The sequence below is a fragment of the Carcharodon carcharias genome, chromosome 7 (assembly GCF_017639515.1).
Source record: "Carcharodon carcharias isolate sCarCar2 chromosome 7, sCarCar2.pri, whole genome shotgun sequence".
In the NCBI taxonomy this organism is placed as follows: domain Eukaryota; kingdom Metazoa; phylum Chordata; class Chondrichthyes; order Lamniformes; family Lamnidae; genus Carcharodon; species Carcharodon carcharias.
In genome coordinates this window covers 37,372,729-37,393,381 of record NC_054473.1, presented here as the reverse complement: position 1 = coordinate 37,393,381, position 20,653 = coordinate 37,372,729, and the positions used below count along the sequence as shown (strand labels likewise).

Genomic DNA, 20,653 nt, shown 5'->3' with positions numbered 1-20,653 from the left:
TTCTCAAGAGGCCCTTCAACGACATGATGAGAAGACAGTGGGAACTGATAGCCCTGGAGTTTAATGCCAGAAGTCATGCCTCATGATGGATCATGATGCAGTGCTGCAAGGAGGTAAATGAGATCACACAAGTGGTTAAAGATCAGTAATTGCATCTTCAAATGACACATTCTCACCAAGTTCACCAGGAGCTTCAGCCCCATCTCAAATCATCACACCCCCATCACTCACCTACCTACAATGTCTATCAATCAGGCCTTATACCTAAAATGCATATGTTCCACCACATCCCCATACACTTTGCACTTCTACAAGCCTCACAACCACATCTCACATCTTTCACACACTGACAGCTATTCAATCATGATAGTCAGTCATAACACCCAACAGGTTACACAGACTCATTGACATAATTCCCTTTTTCTTGCAGAATAAAGTGAAGCACAGCCCAAAGCAGCAAGAACTAACTGTGTGTCTAAATCCCACAGAGGAGATGGTGTTGCCCATTGCTGAGATCTTGGGCAGCAGCAGAGTCGAAACCTTTGGAGCTAACAGTATCCTCATGCCCAATCCTGTCTTCCATATCCCACCTGCTGCTTATCCCATAATCTCTTCTGATTTACATGCTGCAGATGATGTAAGCATTCACCTCTGTGTTTTTCCTTCCTGTCACATCCTGACCCTTATGTCATTTTCATTTCAGATCCCCAAGAACAGTAACCTGGCCAGTGTGGATGAACACCAAGAAGATATGGGCCTGTATTTTTAGTTCGGCGGGCGGGTACGCACCTTGGATCAGCTGGGAAACAGACCGCCGACCACAATCACCCACTGGCCGCAATTTCATGCTGGCTGGCCAGCCAGCGTGAAGCATGTGCTGAAACGCTCAGCGCTGCCAGGGTGGGGCAGGAGGAGAGTGGGTGATGACGTCAATGTGGGCGCGGGCAAGCGCTGAGAGAAAGCTCCCAAAAAGGCTGAGAGCTGCCTCAGGGAGCTGCAGCCCCGAAAATGTTCCAATAAAGTTTTAAAAAGCAGAAAAGAAATGCATGAGCATCACAATCAAGCACCTGAAAATATTGATGATAAAAATGCTGCCCACAGATTTTTATTTATATTTTATTTCATTACGGAAACCTCATCCCACCCTTGGACGAGGTTTCATGAAAAATGTAAAGGTTGCCTGGCCTATTTGCCCATCCACCAACCGTAACTGTTAATGGGCTTAATTTCCCTCTTAACTGACAACGAGCGCACATCCGACTTTTGCGCGCGCCTGCCGAGCAAAATATCATGCGAGTACGCGATGAAGTTGAGACGCTCGCTTGACATCATCTCGTGTGATTTCAAGCCCGATCGGGTCAGGTGCACACCCGCCTGATCAACATAAAATTCAGCCCCATGGTGTGCATGAAGAAGACACAACACCATCACTTGGTTTCAGAGTAGCAGACACCAGCTCAGATACGTTGCACATATCTTAGAAGGTAGATTAGAGGCAGGATCTGCACATGGTGAGACACTGGACATGAATGTAATACAGCCAGGGCGCGGGCAAGAATATTGCAAGGATAATTCATTGGAAAGTGGTATTGCACACAAAAGCCCTTGCAGGAGTACTCAGATAAGGACTTCAATAGGGCAGGCAACAGAAGGCTGAAGGGCTAACACAATTTTAGTTGCATGCACAATTTCAATTACAGGCACAGACATTATTACAAATAGTTATGCTAAACAAAAATAAATAGATTTAGTAGGGCTAGCAATGTGTTCCCACTTAAATTTTCCACTCATTCACTCCACTAGGGGGTTTACTGGATTGATACCTAGAATGAGTGGGCTGTTTTATGAGGAAAGTTTGGACAGACTGTATTTGTTTCCACTGGAGTTTAGAAGTGTGAGGGGTGATCTGAGTGAAGTATACAAGATCCTGAATGGCCTTGACAAGGCAGAAGTCGAAACGTTGTTTCATCTTGTGGGTGAATCCAGAACTAGGGAGCGCTTTTATAAAATTAGGGGTTCCCCTCTTAGGACAGAGATGAGGGGAATTTTTTTTGCTCAGAGTGTTGTGTGACTTTGGAATTCTCTGCCTCAGAAGGCGATGGAGGCGGGGTCATCGAATATTTTGAAGGCAGAGGTAGATAGATTCCTGTTTGGTAAGGTAACCTATCAGGGTTAGATGGGAATGTAGAAATCGAAACACAAGAAGATCAGCCATGTTCTTATTGAATGGTGCAGCAGGCTCGAGGGGCCGATTGGTCTACTCCTGTTTCTATTTCTTATGTTCTCATGTACTAGAAACTGAGAGGATTTACTGTCAGGTCTCATGAGCAGTCTATATGCAATATGTATTTTGATTAGGTTAGAATGTGCAATAATGACTTTACAAAATTAATATTTTTCATAGTCTGATGTAGCTTGTGGGTAATTCTGAGTAGAAGGATTACATTCTTATCAGCGGGATGCAGATTCGGTTCTCATCAATCATGTGAACAGTATACTGCTACAGTGCAGCATCTTGTTATTTATTTAAGTCTCAAGTTTATTTCTGTTAAATCAGTTAATGGTCTCATATAGAGGCATGGCAGGGCACTTCAAACCAATTCAATGCAAATCCAATTCCATGTGGAAATTCCAGGAAGTTTCTACTGTCCTGGACAACCAGATGTGCAGCAAGTGTCATCAGCTGGATTTTGAAATGCAATGATTAAGGCGTACTGGATCCTGAACTTTATAAGTAGAGGCACAGAGTACAAAAGCAAGGAAGTTAAGGTGAAGTTTTATAATAAACTGGTTCAGCTTCAACTTGAGCGCTGTATCGAATTCGAGGCACAACCCTTCAGGAAGAATGTGAAGGCCAAAGGTGCAGAGAAGATGTTTAAGAATGGCCCCAAAGACTTCAGTTACATGGATAGTTTGGAGAAGCTAGGGCTGTTCTCCTTAAAGAAGAGAAGGTTCAGAGGAGATTTAATAGTGGTGCTCAAAATCATTACAGTGAGTAGATTGGGACAAAATGTTTCCATTAGCAGAAGGGTTGAGAACTAGACGTTACCAATTTAAGATGATTGGCAAAAGAACCAAGGCGACATGAGGAAAGATTTTTTATGCAGCGAGTGGTCAGGATCTATAATGCACTTGCTGAGAATGTGAGGGAGGCAAAATCATTTGTGGCTTTCAACAGGGAATTGGAAATAATATCTGACTGGTAAAAATTGCAAGGCAACAGGGAAAAGTCAGGAAAGTGGGACAAAGTGAGTTGTTCTTGTAGATATCTGGCATGGACACAATGGGCCAAATAGACTCCTTCTGTGCTGTAACCATTCTCTGATTCTCTGTGTGCACATGCACCGAGGAAAAGGTTGTATTTAACAATTCATAGTTCCAGAATATTACCTTTGAAGGTTTTCATGATCGTAAGTATCAAAAGGATGTAAACTGAAAAGCAAACAGTCATGTTGCAATGCACCTTGTCAAAAACATTGTTCTACTTCTCTTATGGAGGTACTTACTCTTACTGCTTCAGCTTTATTACGAAACATTCGTTCCATATCCTTTGCCAGTTTTTTGACAAGCTGGAGACCATCTATTTCCTGAACAGTGACTGTTTTTTCATGCTCTTTATATTTCTGTAAGAAAAGACATAAAGAGTTTAATTTATGCATTTAACGTTATTCTGGTTAACATGTTCTCAGGTAAATTAAAGGTATCTAGTTAAACAGAACAGTACCCATCTTCTAACCTTCATACATCAACCTGACTACAACAGTGACTCCACTTCAAAAATATTCATTGGTTGTGAAATGCATTTGTACATCCTGGAATCGTGAAAGGAAATATATAAATGTATGCAGTTTCTTTCTTTGATGTACACTCTGTAGCCTGGAAATTACTGTGATGAATGATATATAAACATTGAAATATTTGTATCAAATTCTTCTCTTCATTACTTTAAAGTTGGCATTAGCCTATTTAAAATAAATGAGTTAACTCCTCCTTTGAAGGAGTAAAAAATTTGAATATAGTACGCTTGTAACACCTAACATGATAGAGCTTCCTGAACTCAGCCATAATACTGAACTAAATACTAATGAAGAATCAACTCCTGGGGCAACATTTCCCCCTGTCAGGGGGGAAGTGCAGGAGTGGGCGCCAGTGGGATACCTTCCAATCGCGCCCCCAGTCCAGGGGGGGGCACCGCCATTTTATGCGGGTGAGCCAATTAAGGCCCGCGCAATGTGACGTCTGCCAGGAAGCACTACACGCTCCCTATGCGAGCTGGGGAGGGGGTCCCCTCAGCCGGGAGTGCACTTTTTAGCGCATGCGCGCGGAAGAACACACAGATCTCCTTGAGGCAAAGTGCTGCCTCAGGGAGATCAGCTCCAATTTAAAACTTTTAATAAACATGTTTAAAAATTTTCCCTGTCATGTCCCCTCATGTGATACCATCAGATGAGTTGGGACATGTCCATAAGTTATATTGAAACATTTCTTAAAAATGTAAATACCCTCATGAAACCTCGTCCATGGATGAGGTTTCATGCTTTATCCATTTCGTGCTGGGGCTCCCAGCCGACCCGCCAACCTTAAAGTTGGATGGGCAAGTCCATCAATTAGGCTCATTAGTTTTTTTAATGGCCTTAACAGGCTGAGCTGAAAATCTAAATGACGTGGGGGTGATGTTGGGACGCACACCCGATGTATCCTTGCATCATTTTACACATCGGCGAGCGGGCCCTGCCCCCGCTCGCTGAACAGAAAAACAGGACAGAACCAAAATTTGAAAAAGAAATCAGTTTTGCATAGAGTTTCAAAGATTAAACATGTTATAGAAAGTTCAAGTGCGTGAAAATTTTCAAAAAACAGTCAACAGGATGGCAAAAGAAACAGAGGAAAAATTATCCCCCGTTGGGGGATTGCCCGGGAGCAGGTGGGGGCGAGCACGAACCTGATTGGCGCCCCCGATTGGGGCCACACCGCCATTTAACGTGGGCGGGCCTTAATCAGCCCACCCATCGTGATGCTTGTCCAGAAGCGCTGGGCTCCCTGTGCAGGCATGGGGGGATTCTGCGCGTGAAAGAGCGCAGAAATCTCCCTGAGGCATAGAGGTGCACTCCTTTGGAATCCACATGCACTACACCGGCCAGCTTTCTGTGACATCACTTCTGCCAACATCTCCCAGAATATGTCCGGCCAGGGTTGCTAAACATACTTTGAAAATGTCTTATATTTGGAGGGGGCCAAAGAAAGAAGAGAGGAACAAGTGAGATTAACATAGGACCGCTTTATCTCTTAAGGGGGAAGGAATTGAGCTAACACTTGCAGAGTAAACCAAAATATATTGGGTAGGGAGGTCCAGTAGGGGAAAGCACTCTCTAAGAAAGAACAAATCCCCAAGTTGGGCTAAGAAAATACACAGCACAGTTAACTGGACAAACAATAATACATGTTTAAATGTTTTAGTAAATTATTTAAAGTTTGTGATTCTTGTATTGTAAATTGTGTCTTTTAAGATGTGCCTGTCATAGAATGGTTACAACCTGTCATGCCTGTGCGGCTCCCTGCAAGAGACTGCATTGTCCCACTTTCCCTATTAATGTAGTTTGTATGCTGAGAAAACAACATGATTGATCGAAGAAATTGGAAGATAAATTGTTTGGGCAATTTGATTGTAATCATTTAGTCGTGGCCAATGACTTCTGATTGGTAGCTTTGAAAAAGAAATAAGCAATTTCATTAGTTTGCTTTGTAATGTTTGTTGATTTGCAACTCGTAGCTTTTCCTACCTTTTTAATAATTAAACAAATCAGCATGATCAGACTGTCTTAGACACAAGTGTGATGGACATTTAGCATTTCTGATACGTTGAGTGTAATGGGCAATTTTCATTCAATAAAACTTAGGCCACATTTAAAATTTTCTATTAAATATTTCAAATACTTGGTATCTTGTCTAAGAAGAAATTTATTTTCAACCTGCAACTTTTCATAATTGCCACATGTAATAAAAATAGACCATGCCTGATGTAACTTTTAACTTACACCTCCACCATTCAATCCCTCCACCACTGACACACAGTGGCAGCAGTAAGTACCATCTACAAGATACAATGCAGCAACTCACCAAGACTCCTTCGACTGCACCTTCCAAACTCACAACCTCTACCACCTAGAAGGACAAGGGTGGTGCATGGGAACACCGCCACCTGCAAGTTCCCCCCAAGCCACACACCATCCTGACCTGGAACTATATTGCTGTTCCTTCACTGTCACTGAGTCAAAATCCTAGATCTCCCTGCCTAATAACACTGTGGGTGCTCTGACCAGTACATGGACTGGAGCAGTTCAAGAAGGCAGCTCACCACCATCTTCTCAAGGGCAATTAGGGATGAGCGATAAATTCGGGACTAGCCAGCCATGCCCACATCCCACGAATGAATAAATTTTTAAAAATCACTCAAGTTTCAATTTAAGTGGTACCAGTAATTTACTGCAGATTTCCGTGTCTCATCTACCCCTGAGGTGGACAAGAACAGCAACACCCAAAATGTACCGTTCCTTCCCGCCCAGGCTCAGGAGTGCCAAGATTCCCTTCCAGGTTTATTTACATGGTCCAAGGCACCCCCTGCACAGATCTGACCCTTGGCAAAGAACAGGAACATCAGGAACAGCTGCAGGCCAGGAAAGCTACTTCCCACCTCATTTAAGTGGATCTGCATGGCCTGCAACCACTGCAGCTCAATGCTTCAGAAATCCAAAGGTTACATGAAAGAGCCTGCAACTTGACAAATAAGTCTTCTCCCCATCCTGACTGCTTTTTCCTGACCTTTCAAACTGGGAGACTGAGTGTTTCTGAATCAAGAGTCAGGAAAATCAGCACTATCATTTCTCAATTTTTGCTATAGTTGGCCTATATGATAGAATGTAAGTTATTACAGCTAAAGTTAAAGATCAATAACAAAGAAACTATTAACAAAAGCTTCTTTTGGCTATTTGGTCCAAAATAATATTGTATCATAAATATTCCAAGTTTGTTATTGACCTCATGAGCTAAACCTTATAATCCATCAAACATGATTGATAATGAAATACATACAGCTTGAGCAGTATGCATCATTTGTTTAATGATTCCTTTAATTGTCTAATACATTAAATTTACAATTTAATTTAACACTTCTGATGGATTAATAATGCTGCTTATGTGAATTATAAATGAATACATGTCTCTAATTATAATGTAGCTCTTTAGCAAGTCATGTTGGCTGTGATAACACCTATAAGTGCTTTCAAGGAATTCTTTTATCAAATAATTATTGCCTATAAAGAATGAAAATATACTCAGATGTTAGATTTATATGTACTTCTAAACAAGTTACAGTCACCGTAAAAATGAATGAGTTTTGAATGGGTTAAAATCGGGCCCCACAATCTCCCATCGAAACATTGTTCGTTACTCTCTAATTTCCTCCCAAATCTCTAATTCTGTATTATGCTCCTAAGTCTTTTTCCATTAGCTTAGAAAATTCTCCCTAAACTCTGTTTTGTTCCCCTCCATGCTCTGTCTTCATGCCACTGTTTTTCTCCACTCATAATCCAACCTGATCCATTCCTGTATTAAGGATTCCACTTTGCATTCATCAGTCTGTTTTATATTCACAAACTCCAGTCCAACCACATGCAATACATGCACCCTACATGCCCATCAATGGGGCAATGGAAATTTTGTTGATTTCAGTTTTTCAAGAATAGTTTCATCATGTCTTTCACATGGCTGAATAACATCCGCCATATATCACACTTAGTCCTTCTTAGAATCAGCGAAACTATAGCCCAAGAGGATGCAATTTTAAACCATTATCCTGACCTCCTATTCTTTTATATTCCACAAACTGTATCAGAACTTAATGGTGATGAGGACAAATAATTTATACCACAGTTCTATGTAAATTGAAAATTAATTTACTTATACTACTTCTTTAATTGTTGAAGTAAAAAACTTATGTTGCCTGCATATCCTTTGTCTGTCCACATCAGTCTTTGAAATCCAGTGTCGAGCTAACCTTTCAGTATCTTGGCTATTCAGCCTTTGAGTAAAACTCTATTTTATGAAATGTTCAATCTGATTTGGCAGTCTTTTCTCCTGGAGCTCACAGAGTACAGCTGAGAGAAGTCATCCATCCTTCCATAGAAATCTGCAATCCCCCATCACAGCATATAATTGTGTCTCGAATGATTCCAGGGCTTTTGCTTCCATCACTCCATGGAGAAAAACCTTTTTCACTTTCCTCCATTGTGTAGTTCTTTGCAATTATTGCACGGAAAACTACTTCTTCATATTTGTCTTTTACATTTGACATTTAACTTAAGATGGTGCTTCAGATCTATCTTTTCTATTGTCCCCAGTATCTAATAGTATCTCTATAAGATGACCTTGTATTCACATATTTTTAAGAGTGAAGGGATCTCATTTTTCGAGCCTACCTGATATTCAGTCTTCTGACAGGAGAAGAACAGTATCATGGCTCTTTAGTGCACTACCCCCAAAGCCTGGGGCTTCTCTTATGCCTCAATGACCATAATGGAATATAATAATCTATGTGTACCTGACACTGTAGTTTCAATAAGAAGGCTTGAGATTGTAGTTTGCTGATTTGATAGTTTTGCTAATCCCTCTTTCCAGAACTACAGTATGGTCTCCTTTGTTCAGAATTCTATGAGGTTTTTGGTTAAGGATCAGTAATGTTTATGAATGTGAAATTTTGTGTGTAATATCACGTGCAGATCACTTTCTGGCATCTTCCCTAACTAGTTCAAGATGGATTTTGACCATGGATGCCCAGTTCCTCTATTCTCCATGCCCACCATAACTGGCCAGCCCTTGTGTTTCTTCCTTCATCTGACCACTCAGACCAGTCCTCAAACAACCACCACCCAGAAGGAAAAATCAGTTCGACCAAAACTCTTATTTCTCCGTTTTTACTGGTGTTCCATTTTAAGGTATACAAGACCAGTTCAGACCAGTATTCTTATTTCCCAGTTTTTACTGTTTTCTCATTCTGGGCACCCTACTCCACCTGGCTGGACTTGTTTTTATATTGAACTACTTCTCTTTTGACTCCAATCACTTCCTCCAGATAAAAGATGCCACTGTGGGAACCCATGCCGGTTCTAGCTATGTCTGACTTTTCCTTAGTTTTTTTTTAATTTAGGGGATGTGGGTGCCGCTGACTAGGCCAGCATTTATTGCCCATCCCTACTGCCCTTGAGAAGGTGGTGGTGAGCTGCCTTCTTGAACCGCTGCAGTCCCTGTGGTGTTAGGGAGGGAGTTCCAGGATTTTGACCCAGCAACAGTGAAGGAACGGCGATATATTTCCAAGCCAGGATGGTGAGTGGCTTGGAGGGGAACTTCCAGATGGTGGTGTTTCCATCTATCTGCTGCCCATGTCCTTCTAGATGGTAGCGGTCGTGGGTTTGGAAGGTGCTGCCTAAGGAGCCTTGGTGAGTTTCTGCAGTGCATCTTGGAGATGGTACCCACTGCTGCCACTATTTGTCAATGGTAGAGGGAGTCAATGTTTGCGGAAGCAGTGCCAATCAAGCGGATTGTTTTGTCCTGGATAGTGTCCAGCTTCTTGAGTGTTGATGGAGCTGCACTCATCCAGGCAAGTGGAGAGTATTCCATCACACTCCTGACTTGTGGGTCTGGAGTCACATGTAGACCAGACCAGGTAAGAACTGCGGATTTCCTTCCCTAAAGGGTATTAATGAGTCAGATGGGGTTTTACAGCAATCAGTGGTAGTTGTCATGGTCGCCATCACTGAGACTAGTTTTCAATACCAGATTTATTAATTGGATTTAAATTCCACCAGTTGCCATGGTAAGGTTTGAACCCATATTTCCAGAGTATTAGTCTGGGCCTCTGGTTACTAATCCAGTGACATTACAACTACGCCACTGTCTCCCCCATCTAGTGACATTGTAAGCCTCTTTTAATATAATGCTGTCCTTAACTTCTCTTGTTAACCATGATGGCACCACTATTCCAGTAGAATTCTTATTCCTCAGAGGAATGTACATTCATTAAGAATGATGAATTATTTATTTAAATGTTTGCCATTGCTTATTTGCCTTCACATCTTTTAATCTTATTTTCCAATCTACCTCAATCAACTTGCCTCTCATACCTCCATAATTAGTTTTGTTTAAATTTAAGACCCTAGTCTCAAACTTTGCCACATCTCTCTCGAACTTAATATGAAATTCTATCATATTATGATCACTCCTCCACAGAGGATCGTTCACCATAACAAATAATCTATTATTAAGGAGGTTATAGCAGGACACTTAGAAAATCTTAATGCAATCAGGCAGAGTCAACATGTTTTTGTGAAAGGGAAATCATGTTTGACTAACTTATTAGAGTTCTTTGAAGAAATAACAAGTAACATGGATAAAGAAGAACATGTGAATGAGGTGTACTTCGATTTCTTAAAGGTATTTGATCCGGTGCCACATCAAAGGTTACTACACAAAATAATAATGTTGGGGTAATATATTAACGTATGTAGAGGATTAGTTAGCTAACAGGAAGCAGGGATAAATGGGTCATTTTTGGGTTGGCAAGTTGTAACCAGTGGAGTACCACAGGTATCAGTGCTGGGGCCTCAGCTGTATACAATATATATCAATGACTTGGATGAAGGGACCGAAGGTATGGTAGCAAAATTTGCTGGTGACACTAAGATCGGTAGGAAAGAAGTTGTCAAGAGGAGGTGGAGATTCTGCAAAGGGATATAGATGGGTTAAGTGAATGGGCAAAAATTTGGCAGATGGAGTATGGAAAATGTCAACTTGTCCACTTTGGCAGGAAAAATAGTAAAACAGTATACTACTTAAATAGAGAAAGATTGCAGAACTCGGTGCTAACAGAGGGATCTGGATGTCCTGGTACATGAATCACAAAAAGTTAATATGCAGGTACAGCAAGTGATTAGGAAGGCAAATGGAATGTTGTTGTTTATTGCAAGTGGAATCAAATATAAATGTAAAGAAGTTTTATTGCAGCTGTACAGGGCCTTGGTGAGACTCCATCTGGAGTTCTGTGTGTACAGTTTTGGTCTCCTTATTTGAAAAAGGTTAGAATTGCATTAGAGGCAGTTTAGAGATGGTTAACTCAACTCATTCCTGGGATGAAGGGCTTATCTTACGAAGAAAGGTTGAATGGGATGGGCCTATACCCATTGGAGTTTAGAAGAATGTGATCTTCTAAGGGATGTTCCTAAGGGAACATGAGAGACTGGATACCTGGATGATGTTTCCTCTTGTGGGGGAAACTAGAACTAGGGGACACAGTTTGAGAATAAGAAGTCTCCTTTTTGAGACAGAGATGAGATTTTTTTCTCTCTCTCTTAGGGGGTCATTAGTATGTGGAATTCTCTTTCCCAGAAAGCAGTGGACACTGGGTCACTGAATTTATTCAAGGCTGCGTTAGATAGATTTTTGTTAGACAAGTCAAGGAAGTAGACAGTTTTTGGGGACAGACGGGAAAGTGAAACTGAGACCACAACCAGATCAGCCATGATCTTATCAAATAGCAGAGCAAGCTTGAAAGGCCAAATGGCCTATTCCTGCTCCTAAGTCCTATGTTCCTATTACTAATTAGCCCTGACTCAATACATAATGCTAGCGCTAAAATAGCCTATTATCATCTGATTATGTATGTCTTAGTCATTAATATCCTATTGCCATTGTTAAAATCTGTCGTGCCCTGATACAATCTGCTTGATTTTACCTAAACCAATACCCGGCTCTATAGATTTGACTTCTCTCTTCCGACTTATAGATTTACCTTTAGCTGAATCCCCTCTGCTCCTAATTAGTTTAAAGCACAATCTACCATACTTTTTACTCAAATTACCAGGATATTGGTCCCAGCCATCTGGTTTAAGTAGAATCCATCCTAGCAGAACAGCTCCCTCTTTCTCCAGTACCACTGGCAGAGCCCCATGAATCCTTGCCTCCACACCACTCTCTCAGTCAGGCACTTAAACCACTAATCTGTTTGTCCCTTTGCCAATTTGTGTGTGGCTTAGATAGTAAGCCAGGCCATGGATACAGTCTCCTGGAGTTTGGGGAGGCCAAATGCATATTGGACAATCACTTTACTGAACACCTCTGTTCAGTCTGCAAGTGTGACCAAACTCCTGGTCACTGTCCATTTTAATTCTCCATCCTACTCCCATTCTGATCTCTTTATTCGCGACCTCTGATACTGTTCCAGTGAAGCTCAGCAGAATCTCAAGGAACTGCATCTCACCTTTTGATTAGGCATTTTACAACCTTCCCAACTCAACACGGATTTTAATTTTTTCAAATGAAAACCATAGCTCCTATGTTTCCCGATAGAATGTGCTAATTCTGTTGTTGACGTTTACAGCTCCTCTAGACCCATCTCTTGTTTCTTCACTTGCCCCTTTACTGCCCCACTTTGCCTTGCATCATTATACATTTTGTGATTTAATCATTCCTGCTTTCCAGCCTCTTACAGACCTTCCTTTTTATGCTTTCCTCCCCTCCTCCTCCTTTCCTCCTCTTTCCCTGCCTGTGTCCTTGCTTAAAAACAGTTACATTTAACTTCTGCCAGTTATGGTGAAAGATTGTCAACTTGAAATGCTAACTCTTTTTTCTCTCTCTACAGATGCTACCCCGGCCTGCTGAGCATTTCCAACATTTTCTGCTTTTATTTCGGGTATCCAGCATCTGCAGTATTTTGCTTGAGTTCAACACTTCATTAAGTTGCTCTCTTCCAATTCTTTATTTTTGTTATTTTTTGCATGTTTCAGGCCACTAAATGTTAATATCCAAAACTGAAAGTGATTTCAATAGAGCACAGCAGAATGGAGATGACCAAGGATTATTTGAAATTCTTCCGCAGGCCTCACTACAATAATTCAGCTATGTCATGGGCACCAACCATTTATCTTAATACAACTCATCTGTCCATGGGTTACTCAATCCAGTATTTTTCTCAGCCTGGTATTACACATTGGGTGTAACTTCAACTTACCATTGAAGCGTAAAACTGGCATTGAGGGTTGGGTGAGTGTTATAGAAACCATCCAATTTTTCTTTCTATTGCTATCAATTGTGCCCCCTATTGAGGCCCAGGTAAGTCTAAGAGGGGGGTAAGTGATTGGGGAGAGGCGAAGGACAAATTGGCAGCAGCCCACAGTTACTTTTCGGAGTCAGAAAGGAGCACTCCTGCTTCCTCCGACTGAACTGAAAAATGACAATCTGTAAGTTTTGGGGCCTTTTTTGAGTTCATTTTGAGTCCTGCTTGATCAGATGCTCAAGACCCAGAAATGCTAATTGGAGCATAAGTTCTAATCTTTTTTTTTATTTATTCTTTCATGGGATGTGGACATCACTGGCAAGGCCAGCATTGTGGCTTGCTAGGCCATTTCAGAGGGCAGTTACGAGTCAACCACATTATTGTGGATCTGGAGTCACATGTAGGCCAGACCAGGTAATGATCTTTGGAACTCTCTTTCTATCATTGAAATTCTCTTCCCCAGAGAATGGTGGAGGCAGGGCCAATGAATATTTTTAAGGCAGAAGGATTCTTGATTAACAAGGGAGTCAAAGATTATTGGGGAAGACAGAATGTGGAGTTGAAGTCACAATCAGGTCAGCCATTGAATGGCAGAGGGGCCAAATGGCCTAATCTGGCTCCTAATTCATATGTTTATATGGCAGATTTCCTTCCCTAAAGACATTAGTGAACCAACTGAGTTTTAATTGATGATAGTTTCATGGTCACCATCACTGAAACAAGCTTTACATTCCAGATTTATTAAATTAATTTAAATTCCACCAGTTGCCATGGTGGGATTTGAACTTGTGTCCCCAAAGCATTAGCCTGGGCCTCTGGACTACTAGTCCAGTAGCATTACCATGATACCACTGTTTCCCGATATTGAGGTAAAATAATTAAGTAGTCCTGGTCTGAAATGAACCATTTCACTTCAACTTAGTATCATCTACAAATGTGACCGAATTGAATTTGATTTCTGAATCCAAGTAGTTTATTGAGATTAGCAACCAGTAGGAGACCCCAGATCTGATCCATGGGTTACTCAATCCAGTCTTTTTCTCAGCCTGGTATTACACATTGGGTGTAATTTTCAACTTACCATTGAAGCGTAAAATTGGCATTGAGGGTTGGGTGAGTGTTACAGAAACCATCCAATTTTTCTTTCTATTGCAATCAATTACTCACTGGATAAGCTCTTTGAGCCAGTGAATGATTTGCTACATTTGTATTTATTTTCCTTTCAGTAAGGGTATGCTGCCATGTCATATACCATGGCCAAAATTCAGAACCGAATATAATAGCAGCTCAGAGTATGTATCCACACTTAGCAATGTGTCTGGAAGCTGCATTTGAAGGGCAGCTAAGCATTCAGGTCAGTAGTATTTGAATGCCATTCTGAATATTACCTATCCAAGGCTTCCCGTGCTTCCAGTTTGCTTCTGATTTTTTTCCCCCTTACCTACCCGCATTAAAGCTATCATGCTTATCATAGGTGCTGCTTTTGCTTCCCTAATTTCGATTGGCCACCAGCTGATGAAAGAAGAACAGCAGCAGCAGCCCGAAGATTCAGAACAAGCAGAAGGCAGCAGGTGAGGAGGAATGTTTCTAGAAGGTCCTATCCAGCCCAGAGGGTTTATAGGCCAAGAGTAACTTTCTTAGATATTCCTGAGGAGGCCATGCTTCACCAGGTAGGCTGTTGCTGACCCGTACAGTGCCTTGCTGCCTGCCTGGGTCAGGGAGGCTATGCTTTGGCAGTGATTGACAATGTTTTGCACAGACTCCTTCCAGGAGACACTGTTCACAAGTCCCAGTCATGTATTGCTGCATTAAACAGGTCCCAATGTCCTTATTTCCAGAGTAATGCAGTACATTACTTTTACAATGAATCCCAGCAGCCAGAATGGGAGATTTCCAGGATTTGCAACAGCGGCCAGCCTCCCTGACATCGGGTTACAGCACCATGGCTAAATTCATACATTAGCACATCAGTATTTTAATAAAATCAGCTTCTTTTACAAAGATAAATGAACAGTAGCTTCTGCAAATGAGAAGTAAATACTCCTTAATCAAGTTTTTCTTTGATACATTAGGAGCACAGCTGGAAAGTTGCTGTTTTTCAGTGGGAAGTATTTCTGGTTGGTAGGGATTTAGGCTCAAAGACAAGAACATTTATCACTTTTTGATGGGGATGCAGTAAAGCATTGCTTCAACAGCATCCACTTTACCAGATCATTTCACACAAACACTCGGAAAAGAAAACCACTACTTCACTGTCAGCACATTTAATGTTTTTCATGCTTTTGAGTCACATTTTTTTCAAGATAACTGAGCATCTAGTAATAACCTGCCAAAAGTGAGCTAGAGGGAGTTCAAGTTTGAATGATTTTGGCAAATCCAAACAATTCATATTAAAAAATCAGTACAGATGAAAGACAAGTTAAGCGGGGGTGCAGTAGAAGATCGGTCACACAGAGAACAAAGCAATGGAGAAAGAGGACAAAATTAATGATAACAACTATCCTTATAAACAATTTCTTTTTAAAAACGGACAATAAGAAAACATACACTAAAGAGTTACAGGAAATCTGAAATAATTAAACGAGAGGAAAGAAGCATCATTTGGGTACACAACATTGTTTAAAATTGAATATTTTTTACAGCTATGCTCCTAATGTATCAAAGAAAAACTTGATTAAGGAGTATTTACTTCTCATTTGCAGAAGCTACTGTACATTTATCTTTGTAAAAGAAACTGATTTTATTAAAATATTGATATGCTAATGTATGAATTTAGCCATGTTACTGTAACCTGATGTAAGGGAGGCTGGCCACTGTTTCAAATCCTGGAAACCTCCCATTCTGGCTACTGGGATTCATTTCACATAACAACACTTAAAGTGCTCAATTTGCATATGGAAAATGTTGTGTTTATAACTGTAATTAAAAATCTGTTTGAAATGCTTTAACTTTAAGACATCTTGTTCTCAAATACACAATTATCCTTTAAATGGTGAACTGAAATATGCAAATTTGGTATAGATCAGTGGCCAGAAAGTTTGAATCTACATTTTGGTGATACAATTTCATGAGGGCCGTGAGTGGGCAGCATGGTGTTGTTCTGTCTGCCATGGCAGACATATATCATGTATGTGAATTATACTTTGCAAGGTTGGTTAGTCTAAAAGTCTATTTGGTTCATGTAAGTGTAACATTTCCATGAATTGGCCCAGATGAATTTCAACCCCATCAAGTTTCCAATGCCTGATCACCCTTACTGAAATCCTTTCTTGCTTCTGCTCTAATGGTGTCTTATATCAATGCTATGACTCCACCTCCATTCTTAATCTCTATGTTCTTTATAAAGGTCTTACATCCTGGAATATTTAGTTCCCAGTCATGTTGAGTTTGTAGTCAGGTACTTGTAATGGCTACAACATCATAATCTTTAAGGTGATTTTTTTTGTTCTAACTCACTTGTTTTACTTCTTAAGTTACCTAAACTTATGCACTGACCTCTGGTTTGGGTTTCTGACCCCACCCTGCCCATACATCCTCAAGATATAAAAGATTTGTGTTTTGATATCTAAACTGGGAAAAGGTTTCTAAAAAATTAGAGGGTTAAGAAAGCTCAATTCGGCAAAGGCAAATCTTTCAATTATACCAATATGTCATTTTACAGTTGACATCTCTCAGAACAGGAAAATAGAATGTAAAAATAGCAATTTAAAGAAGAAGAACAACATACATGCAAGCTTGACTCCACCAGGAAAAAGATAACCAGGTGGGGGGAGGAATGCAGTAGTTGTGGACAGAGCCTGCAGGCATCTCAAGAGGTAAATCCAAGGGTCCCAGAGAGGGGAGCTGAACCACCAACTCTACCACAATTGATCTCTTAATGACAAGCAACATATCATCAAGCAACAGTACTGTTCAAAGATAGCATTTTAAAGGGAATATACAAAATGCAACATAACATCACGAAACAAATTGTAATTCTGGGCAACTAATTGTTTTACAGTTAGAAATTGAAGCCCAGTAATTGTGATATATGTAAAAACAGAGTTAAGACTTTGTAAGTTAATATTTACCCAAATACTAAGTGTTAGTTCAGTGATTAACTTTGCAAAGTTAGTGTTATGAATGAAATATTAATAAAATAGTGTTAGTCCACAGATATCTGTGTCTGTCTTTTGTGAATTTAACAAGAAGTGGTTGGTTAGTTCACTCAATAATGCACTGCGTCTCCAAGGAGGTTGGTTTGTGTCACTGTTGATCTGTTGATATATTTTGGATTGAGTAAAATAATACAGTTCTGGAGCAAGCCAAAATATCAAATAATTTTTAGACACGGATGGTAAATCTCCATCTAATTCAGTGATATGTAATCAAGGTAGACCTGTTGAATAATATTTCTTGCACAGTTTACGACATTGCTAGCTACAGCAATAATGGTTGATGTAGAAAAATTGAAATATCAGCCTGGATTTTTATCCTCAAGGCAGATAGTGGGAGTTGACAAAATTCCCAGCATGGCCTGACCACCTCAGGAGAAAGTTCCTGCAAAGTTGGATCTTCAATGGCGGGGGTTGCGTGTGGGCAGGAGTCAGGCCAGCCGATCTGGGAAAAAGTGGGGAGTCAGCCACAGGGGGCTGCCAGATGTGGAAGTGGGCTGTTAAAAATGCACACATTGATGCAGTGGGACAAAGTCACTTAAAATAAAAGCACATAGGCCTTCCAACCCTTGCCCATTTTGCCCCCTCACCATCTAAACACTCCCCATGCTCTATCCATGCTGCCTATCCACTTCCCCATGGCCCCTCATGCCCCTATGTCAAGCTCTGCCCTCCCACCTATCCCTATGGTCCATCATGCCCCCCATGCCAAGCTATGGCATTTATATGCCACTGACCCACTACACACTGTATAGAACCAACAAACCCTATAGTGACAGTAGGATGTGTTTTAAAAGAGGTTTAAAGAAAAGTAATCCATTATATAACTTTCTACCATCTTGAAAAAAAGTCATTTCAATAGAAGTGTCAAACATCCAGAGCCTTTAATGTACCAATAACAAAAACCACAAACCCTTATAATCCACATAACTTGTGTAAACAAACCCTGAAATTGACAGCAGAGATCAGAGACCCTGAGCTGTCAGTCAAACAATGTTTTCTCTGGGACGCAAGTGTTTCAACAAGCTTAATTAACATATTGGCTCTCCCGGGGGTGGGTGGGAGGGCAGAGCTTGGCATAGGGGGCATGAGGAGAACCTTTTGAGCTTACCATTTAAAAGGTCCTCTCATGAGGACTCGGGGTTCACGATTCCTCTGAGAGGCCATTGACCATGACTCTTTAAAAATCTGGCCTGAATCCATGAAAATTGTGGAGAGGTAGGGCATGCCTACCTTCACAATGGAGCCAGCCAGGTCGGGAGTGTCAGATGCGGGCTTTTGACAGGAACCAGCCTGCCCCCTTTCAAGGCAATTCCAAAAATCAGACAGTCAAGGTATGGAATCCGGAACCCCGGAATTGGGACCCACCCATCATTTTTAAAGGGCTCCTGAGTCACCCTGACACAATGAAAATCCAGGCCATCATACCTGGGGAGTTCAAAATATAGCTGGCACTATAACATTATGCTTTTAGTACATCCATGATGTTAATAAAAGTGAGGTATCTTAAATACTACCTCATGTTCACCAACTGTGCTTTACTGCCTATCGATAGTGGTGCCCTGGTTTGCTTTAATGGTCAAAGTATCTCGGAGCATGCATGCGTTATATTACTCGATTACCTAGTATGTACATTAAATTTATCAGTGCATATCTATTTGGCCAAATGGCCTGGTTTATGGTGTAACTTTTATGATTTCATCCAGAAATTGGACATTCATTGGTTGAAATATTCTGCTGATTGTTTATTCTACCGCACTGGGCAGGTCCCAACCCCACAGAGGTCAGAGCTAAAGCAACAGGGCAAACCTTGTGGGAGGCGGCCGATTACAATGCTGCCTCCGAGTTGGCAGCTGCAAAGGTCAGCAATCATCTACATTTTCCTAAGAGCAGGAGGAGGTTGCCTGTCACTCTAATGAAGCACGCATAGCTGGAGGTGGCACAGAGAGATCTCCAGCTACATCGTCGACAGAAAGACATGGGGCAGAACTTCTAGCTTGGCATGCGGGCACCCGCCCAGCCTGATTGACACAAAATTGCACGAGACGACGTCGGGCGAGTGTCCCAACGTCATTCTGCGCTTGTGCGGAATTTCATTCGGTGGGTGCGCACAAAAGTCAAAAGCGTACCCGATGACAATTAAGAGGCCTATTAAGCCCATTAATGGTGCAATTATCTTTAATTTTACAAAGCCCATCCAACCTTATGGTTGGCGGATGGGCAAATCAGCCAGGCAACCTTTACACTTACCTCAAGGATGGGATAAGGTTTCATTAACAAAATAAAATAAAAATAAAAATCTATGGACAGTATATTTATCATGTATATGTTCTGATGACTGATTGTGATGCTTGCACATTTTTTTTTCTGATTTTAAAAACTTTATTTAATGCTTTTCGGCTCTCTGCCTTCAGGGAGCTTTCTGTCAGCGCTTGCCCGCGCCAACACTGATGTCAGTGCCTGCCCTCCTCCCACCCCCACCTCAGCAGCACTGAGCTTCTCAGCGTGCTTTACGCTGGCTGGCCATTAATTGGCAAGCCAGCATGAAATTGTGGTCGGGGGCCAATCGCGGTGGGCATTTGGTTCCCCAGCCAATCCCGGACCCGTCGATCATGCCTACCCGCCGACCTAAAAATTCTGTCCATGGATCCAGTGCCGTCAGTGGTTCAATAGTCTTCTGAGTCCAGCAAGATGAGTGACATCAAATCTGCGTGTGCCAGAAGTGAAGGTTTGTTGAGCAGTGCTGGCTTCTGTACTGCAAATGTCCAGATATTGCAGGCTTCAGCAATAATGGGCCATGAAGTGAACGAAAGGAGCGGTAGCAGCACAGTCAACCATGGAAGATGTGAGGATGGCAGTAGAACACAGATTATGTGTGACATGTTCTTTGGCATGATGCCATCTCATCTGTCAATGGGATCCCTAACATCCATGAAACTTCTCTCGTTCACCTTGCAGGAAGTGAGCTCACAAGGCCCAGGAGTGGCCCACATAGCAGTGCTGATGTCAATGGAAGAGGAGGTCTTGGCGAGTGCAAGATTTACAACAGGGAATGGTATAGCAAAGATGAAATGAGGGTCTGTCTGAGAGAGGGCAAAAGCCTGACGCATGGAACATGGCACATGTCTGGAGCCAAAACCACAAGTTTGATCTTATGAGCAAACTTTGAATATTGTGACCAATAAGAAACAGAGATGCCATATGCATTTATTTGTGTTTTCCTTACACAATAGAATCAATGTTGGAGGAACAGTAGGAGGTGGCGGGTGATCCAGAGAATGCCTCTGAGGATGCACCATCCACCAGTGCAGATACAGGCACTTCGGTGGAGCATGCGCCATGTGTGGAATGTTTGTCATGGGGATAGGAGCACAGCACATATGAGTAAATGGAGATG

At 41.4% G+C, this 20,653-nt stretch overlaps 1 protein-coding gene across 1 annotated transcript in view; it reads right to left on the bottom strand.

The window, feature by feature from the left end:
* Nucleotides 1–20,653, bottom strand: part of cacna2d3a (calcium channel, voltage-dependent, alpha 2/delta subunit 3a) — a 1,018,794-nt gene that overhangs the window by 830,261 nt on the left and 167,880 nt on the right. The window contains exon 3 of the mRNA XM_041191614.1: nt 3,507–3,623. Coding sequence (XP_041047548.1) covers nt 3,507–3,623 — 117 coding nt within the window. The remainder of the gene's footprint in view (nt 1–3,506; nt 3,624–20,653) is intronic.